We start from the raw sequence: 7927 nt of genomic DNA, 5'->3' as shown, positions 1-7927 counted from the left end.
ACACACGTCATAACATATATGTATATATGCTTGTATGTATGTTCATAAAGTTATGATAGCTATAAGCTAATGGTTTATTTTATTAAATGAGCTAGCAAGACATAGAGAGGGGTGAGACCTACCCATCTAATGAGAGTAGCCAGAGACTTCACCACACATCTATCTCTTAACGGTTTAGTTAAAAAGAAAATAAGCTGTAACATTATTTCATACACACAAGCACATATACAATTTCGAGCATTTTACCTTAGCTCTTATGATGCTACCATCTGCAATATGGACAATGGGAAAGGAGGTAACTGGATCATTCTGAATTGCGACAATTTGACACCCAAAACGGACGAATTCAACAGGTAGACTGTTAGCCAAGGCCTCGATTAGATCGCTTCTTCTGACGCAACGGAGCCCTTCTTTGCTAAAACATTAAAATAGGTGGAAATATTTACTAAAATGTAATTATGGATGCAACTAAGATAATAGTGAAAATGATAGTTGGGATTAGGATGGAGCAGAATAAGTCTCTACTTTTATTGTAATGTCGTCATAATATCAAATAATAACACCAAATAAATAATATTGATTCAACCTGATTGGTATTACTTCTGTCCCATCCTTGTTTATCCGTTTGTTATGTTTCCTGAACCAAATAAGATCAAAATTTTATGAATAATGAAACTTTAGAATTACTGAAAAAAATGATCGAATATCTTCGTCAAAAAGTTTAAACTCATACTCTATGATATGCAGAGAATTTGCACGCAGTTGATCTGCCACTCCAAGATGGTCAAGGGCATGCCAACCGTTAAGGAAGATGGCAATGCCAGCCCCTGTATTTCTTAGGGTTTCAGATCTCTCCAAAACTATACTCTTTATGCCTTTCCTGTACATATTCATAACAAAAAAAATTTAAGTTCTTTATTAACTTTGTGCTCTTATCATAACTACCTGTACTATTTATGCCTTTCCTTAATCACAATCCAAATCAGGTCAACAATACACATCTCGCATGATCCAGTGTTTGTTAACCCAGTGACTTTGTCTTCTACCAGCGTTTAACCCTGTGACCAAAGTCCTGAACTAGCTAGCTCAAAGTTTTGGGTCCGAAAATTATGCCAAACAAATCTCTACCACACTTTTCTCTCCTTCACAGATACAAGAAAAAGCATTTCGCATTGTTTTACCTTAAAAACTTGAATTTAGGTTTTGTATATACACCCCTTAAATCATGCATACTTACAGAACTCTTAGCGTGTGGAGAACTACCCTCCAAATCTCATATTTGGATAACTACATCTGGATCATCAACTTTAGAACAAATACTTAATGAACAAATCAAACTTTCCCCCCATCAGTAAATCAACTTTCCCCCTTTAAGCGATAAATCACTACCAATTTTGATAGGTTGATTTTAACTGCAATGTAATTACATTGCAACTTTAGAACAAACACTTAACCAATAGATCAACTTCACCACAAAAAGATAATAAATCACCAATTTTGATAGGCTGATAGTAATATCAATAAAATAGTCAAATTTTCACTCACCATATCAAACAAAGTTGATACTTTGTTGATTTGGGGATTTTTTTTTTTTTTAAGTTGAAGAATAGAGGCTAATTTTACAAATACTAAGATCTGGAGGATAGTTTTGCAAATATGTCAAATTAAAATGGAATATCTATAAAACTCTACTAATTATTAAGACCGGAAAGAACCTATTGTAGATGTTCATATTTGAATTCATATAAAATCTTTTAAAAAAAATCTGAGTATTCGATCAGATAAAAGACATTATGTTGGAATTTTGATTTGAAGAAAGAGATTTAGAAGGCCATTTTTAATTAAAAATCATTTTGAGAATAGAGAGATTTTACAAACAAGAAATCTCAAAACAGTGGTTAAAATTACACGAAGATTAAAAAAGACCAAATCATAACATAATATGTTAACAAGACAAATATATGAATGTTAGTATCTTTTTTCATAGACGATTACCAAAAGGAAAATGTGATTCGTTTTAAATAAATATGGTGCAATTTCTTAGCAAGACCCTAAACCATGGATATAAAGTTAATGAAATTGAAAAATAAATATTAGATAGATTATAGAGATTAGAAGTTCACTTGTGCAGGCCAAGGGCAGTAGCAAGCCCACAAATGCCTCCTCCAATGATCACAATGTCATGAAACTCCTCTTGCATTCTCATCTCCATCCTAATTACCCTCTTATTCTTCTATTAAGATTTCAATGAGCTTTCTTTTCTTTTCCCTAAATGCAATTTGGCTTTGGTATTCATATATACAGACCAGCAATGTAACCTAAAGCATAATTTACTGTAGATTATATTAAGAGTGTAGCAGGCATTTGATTCCAAAATTAAACAAAACCAAAATAATTAAGAGGAGACTGTGTGATGCTTCTATTTAATTTACTGTAGATTATATTAAGAGTGTAGCAGGCATTTGATTCCAAAATTAAACAAAACCAAAATAAGTAAGAGGAGACTCTGTGATGCTTCTATTTATAAAACGGCATGACCTAGTCAAAATTTTAGGCACGTGCTTGGAGGGAGCAGAATCCTCGAGATTTAAGGATGTCATTAAGGAATCACGTTGGAGGAGACAGAGTCCTTGAGATTTGAGAAAGACATTTTTATGGGCGCGTCCAATTGGAAACGAATCGCTTTCATTGATCCTAGACGGTCGGACAGAAGTAATTGGTGAGTAATGCACAAACTGATGAGCACTGCATTAATTATTATACTTGGTTAACAAAAAGAGATTAGTCAACCATACGGATTAGTCAACCATACAAATTATGTCCGCCCGTCCTCATTATTTTGCCTTCTCTCTCTCTCTCTCTCTCTCTCTCTCTCTCTCTCTCTCTCTCTCTCTCTCTCTCTCTCTCTCTCTCTTTTTCCCTAGCACCCCTTCATAGAATTTTATTAACCACTAAAAGTATCAACTTAGACTAGAGGGTAGGGGTGCTAAACCGTATCCGTACCCGAGAAAATATCCGTAACCATATATCCATAGGATACGAACATGGTGACTCAAATCTATAATCGATATGATATGGTTATGGATATGGTTTTGTAATGAAATATCCGTATCTACATCCGAAATATCTGAATAAATATTAGTCATATTCTTACGATAATTTTGATTCTTGGATATGCTGGTTTTGGGTGTAGACCCAAACCTTAGAACAAGCATGCAAAACAAAGATTTCTCTAAGTTAAGAAATAAGGTGAACTTGGAAATTCAGGCGAACTTGATAGTTCAGGCGAACTTAGAAGATCTGACGAAGTTCGAAGCTGAGTTTAGGCGAACCTGCAGTTCAGACGAGCTTTGGAAGTTCAGGTGAACTTGGAAGATTAGGTGAGCTCCAATTACAGGCGAGCTCCAAGTGCAGGTGAAGAAGTTCAGGCGAGCTTCGCATACAGGCGAGCTTCGTATACAGGCGAACTTTGCAGTCAAGCTAACTTTGTAGACAAGTGAGCTTCGCAGACAGGCGAGCTTCATAGACAAGTGAAATTCGCAGTCAAAACAGATTCCTAATCTGTTTTGACCTAGGGTTTCCCTATAAATAGGGAACCCTGGCCGCCGTTTTTTCATGCGATATTTTTCAGAAAACGCTATTTTGAATAGAGAGATCTCAGGGAGATTGAGATTATCTCTTTGCAAGCTTTTGTAATCTTCTTTAATATTCAAAGGAAATTTACTGTGTGTCTCTCGAGGAGGTAGGCAAGTTGCCAAACCTCGTAAAAATTTTTGTGTTCTCACTTTTATTTTTTTCTTGCAAAGTTTCCTTTTATTTGCTGTGATTTCTTCTTGCCTTCTTTCAATACAAGATCCGGAGGGCACGTTTCGCGAGAGGGTTCATTTGATAGGTTGTCGATAGGATGAATCCTCCCCAACAACCGGTATTAGAACTTCGTTCGAATTAGATCTGTGTGAGAGCTATGACAGAAGAAAGCAAATCAAAGATTGAGAAGTTTAACGGATCACACTTCACGCATGGGAAGTCACAGATAGAGGACTATCTGTACCAGAAGGATCTTTACTTTCCATTAATGAGTAAAGCGAAAGGAAAGAAGAAAGGTGAGATCGACGAGGACTAGGAAATATTAGATCGAAAGGCTCTAGGGAAGATCAGATTGTCGCTTGCGAAATCAGTCACACACAATATATTAAATGAGAAGACGACGGTGGGGCTTATGAAAGCGCTAACAAAGATGTACGAGCAACCGTCAGCTACAAACAAGGTGAATCTCGTCAAAACACTCTTCAACCTCAAGATAGCAGAAGGATGTTCCTTCATGATACATCTCAGCGAATTCAATACGATTGTTGATCAACTTATCTCCGTCGATATCACTTTTGATGACGAAATGGAGGCCCTACTGATACTATCATAGTTGCTAGATAGTTGGGCAGGTTGCGTGACCGCAATCAGCAACTCGGCAGGGAAGGAGAAGTTGAAGCTGAGCGAGGTTATCAGCATGATTCTATCCGAAGAGGTTAGAAGAAAATCGTATAAAGCATAAGGTTCAGGTTCAGCTCTAAGTCTCGAGCAAAAAGGCCGAAGCCGTTATAAGAGTAACCAGAATAGGAATCGATCAAAGTCGAAGAAGAAGAGGTCAAACTAAAATGTGAGGTCTATCAAAGGGAAATGTTAGAACCGCGGTCAGGAGAGCTATATGATTTCAGTCTGTAAAGCACAAAAGAAGGATGCAAGTGAGCAGGAGGCTCATCTTGTGCAAGATGTCTTGATCCGTGCTATGGACAGTGATTCTGATTCATGGGTTATTGATTCGGGAGCCTCATTCCACGCCACTGCTAATAGGAAGCTTCTTCATTACTATATAACAGGGGACTTCGAGAAAGTATACTTGGGGGATAACGAGCCCTATAGCATTATGGGAAGAGGTGACGTGCAAATACAGATGAAGGACACTAAGTGGAATTGAAGAACTTTAGATATGTACTGAAGCTGAAGAGGAATCTTGTTTCGGTTAGCCAGCTTGGAGAAGAAGGCTATGTTACGATATTTACCAGGGATTCGTGAAAAATCTCTAATGGTACTATGGTGGTTGCCCGTGTCAACAAGACCGGAACACTCTACCTGAATTTACCTGCGAGTGACACCCTCGTAACTGTAGCGGGCAAAGAGAGTGCAAATCTGTAGCACAATAGGTTGGGACATATGAGAAAGAAGGGTATGAAGATCCTACACTCTCAAGGAAAAGCTAACCGGCATCGAGTTAGTGGAAGTTGGTGTTTGTGAAGACTGCATCTACGGGAAGCAGAAAACAGTTAGCTCTCAGAAGAGTGGAAGACCACTTAAAGCTCACAAGCTAGAGCTTATTCATATAGATGTATGTGGTCTAGCTAGCGTGTCTTCTCTTGGAGGTTCGATGTACAACATCACCTTTATCGACGATCACTCGAGAAAGGTGTGTGTATACTTCATGAAGCACAAGTCAGAGGTGTTTGGAATCTTCAAGACGTGGAAAGTCATGGTGAAGAACGAGACAGATTTGAAAGTAAAGTGTCTGAGATCAGACAATGGTGGAGAATACGAGCTAGAGGAGTTTAAGAAGTTCTGTGCTTTGAATAAGATTTGTTTAGAGAGGACTACTCCAGGAACACTACAATAGAATGGCGTTGTAGAGAGAATGAACAGAACGTTGGTAGAGCGTGTGAGGAGCATGCGTCTTTATGTAGGTCTACCAAAAACATTTTGGGCAGACGCGGTGCATACAACAACGTACTTAATTAATCATGAGCCTTCAGTTCCATTAGATTTTAGGATTTCAGAAGAGGTTTAGAGTGACAAGAAGGTTAATCTTTCACACTTGAGAGTCTTTGATTGTATGGCATATATTCATATCAGTGACCATGCCAGGGACAAGCTAGAAGATAAGTCACAGAAGTGTACATTCATTTGATATAGCATTGATGAGTTTAGATATCATCTTTAGGATAAGAAGAATAGGAAAATCATCAGGAGCCGAGACATCACATTCAATGAAGAGGTAATGTACAAGGATAGGGACAATGCAAAGGATAACCAAAGCAGTAGAAGTAGAACTAAGGATACAGGTGCATCCAAATACATGGATTTGGAGGAGCTTTTAGATAGGGGAGATAATTTCAGTTCTGACCAAAGAATAGAGGAGACTCCAGGTGCAGAGACAACTACCCAAGGCAAGGAGCTTAGGAGGTCATACAGGGTACCCAAACTGAATCCCAGATATCTCTCATCACTAGATTATTTAATTTTGACAGATAACGAAGAACCAGAGTGCTATGAGGAAGCTATGCAAGTGAATGAATCTTAGTAGTGGGAGCATACGATGTAAGAAGAGATAGATTTTCTCCACTCGAATAAGACATGGGAGTTAGCCTAGCTACCTACACAGAAGAAAGTCTTACATAACAAGTGGGTTTATCGGGTCAAGCAGGAGAGTGATGAAAGCAAGAGATACAAAGCCAGATTAGTTTTCAAAGGATTCTAACAGAGAGAAGGAATGGATTATACAGAAATATTTTTCCTCGTAGTGAAGCTCACAACCATCAGGGTGGTGTTGAGATTAGTAGCTGCTAAAAATCTCTACCTTGAGCAGTTCGATCTAAAGATTGCCTTTCTTCATGGTGACTTGGATGAAAAAATATACATGAAGTAACCTGTTGGCTTCATTGAGGAATTTAAAGAAGAGATGGTGTGCAGACTCAACAAGAGCTTATACGATTTGAAACAGGTTCCAAGACAGTGGTATAAGAAGTTCGATAACTTCATGCAGAGTAATGACTATGGAAGGTGTAACTCAGATAATTGCTGCTATTTCAAGAGGTTTGAGTCCAGCTATATCATGTTATTAATGTATGTAGATGACATACTAGTTGTAGGACTGTGTTTACAGGAGATAAAGAAATTAAAGAAGCAATTGGCGAAGGAGTTTGCTATGAATGATCTGGGTGCAGTGAAGCAGATTCTTAGGATGCGAATCAGTTAGGATGTGGCTGAAGGGATGTTGAGGTTGAGTCAGGCTGAATACATTGAGAAGATACTTCAGAGATTCAACATGGAGAATGCTAAGCGAGTTAGCACGCCCCTTGGAAGTTGGCTCAGGTTATCTGAGGAACAATCACCCAAGATAGATGTAGAGAAGGAGCACATGAGAAGAGTGCCATATTCATCAGCCATAGGTAGTCTAATGTACGCGATGGTTTGCACGAGGCCGAATATCGCCCATGCAGTGGGAGTTGTGAGCAAGTTTGCAAGCAACCCAAGGAAGCAACATTAGTAGGCCGTGAAGTGGACATTGCGCTACTTAAGAGGGACTACGGATATGTCACACTATTTTGAGAGAAAGGATTTTGTATTGCAGAGATACGTGGATGCAAATTTTGTTAGCCTCTTTGTTTTGATGATGTTTAATAAACAATTTACCACTAATGTTGTTTGTCTAGTGTTTGTGTATTTCTATTTATTATAGATAAATAACGTGTTGGAGGATGGATGGAATTACACATTCACGATCATATCAAATAGAGGTTGGCGGAATTATGGAGTGAAGCCTACGCAATTCAAAGTTAAAGATTCAACTTCAAGCTTTATCCGCAAAGTATACCAAGTCAAGCTCATCGAAGATCTATCAAGCTTCGGTATATTTAGTTTAGGTTTTATATTATGTGTGTTAGTACTTTAAGCTCAATCATATATACACACACATTTTGGTTTATGGACTTAACAATCATTGTATACATATTTTATTAAGTCTATAAAATTATTTCATAGGGTTTAAAAATATTGTTTATGTTAAAACATCAAATGTCATGTATATCATATTTTCATGATTTGGACACACTTGCAAAATACATGAGTTTTCACAAATAGAAAATTTAATTTGAGAAATTCT

At 37.6% G+C, this 7927-nt stretch overlaps 1 protein-coding gene across 1 annotated transcript in view; it reads right to left on the bottom strand.

The window, feature by feature from the left end:
• LOC109836082 (3-hydroxybenzoate 6-hydroxylase 1-like) overlaps window positions 1-2253 on the bottom strand; it is a 6537-nt gene extending 4284 nt beyond the window's left edge. The window contains exons 1-4 of the mRNA XM_020403996.1: window positions 2124-2253; window positions 734-880; window positions 587-637; window positions 247-415 (exon numbers count right to left, since the gene is read on the bottom strand). Of these exons, the coding sequence (XP_020259585.1) occupies window positions 247-415; window positions 587-637; window positions 734-880; window positions 2124-2212 (456 nt within the window). The 5' untranslated portion in view covers window positions 2213-2253. The remainder of the gene's footprint in view (window positions 1-246; window positions 416-586; window positions 638-733; window positions 881-2123) is intronic.

Source organism: Asparagus officinalis, chromosome 4, assembly GCF_001876935.1.
Source record: "Asparagus officinalis chromosome 4, Aspof.V1, whole genome shotgun sequence".
Lineage (NCBI taxonomy): Eukaryota > Viridiplantae > Streptophyta > Magnoliopsida > Asparagales > Asparagaceae > Asparagus > Asparagus officinalis.
This window is presented reverse-complemented; position numbering and strand designations above follow the sequence as displayed.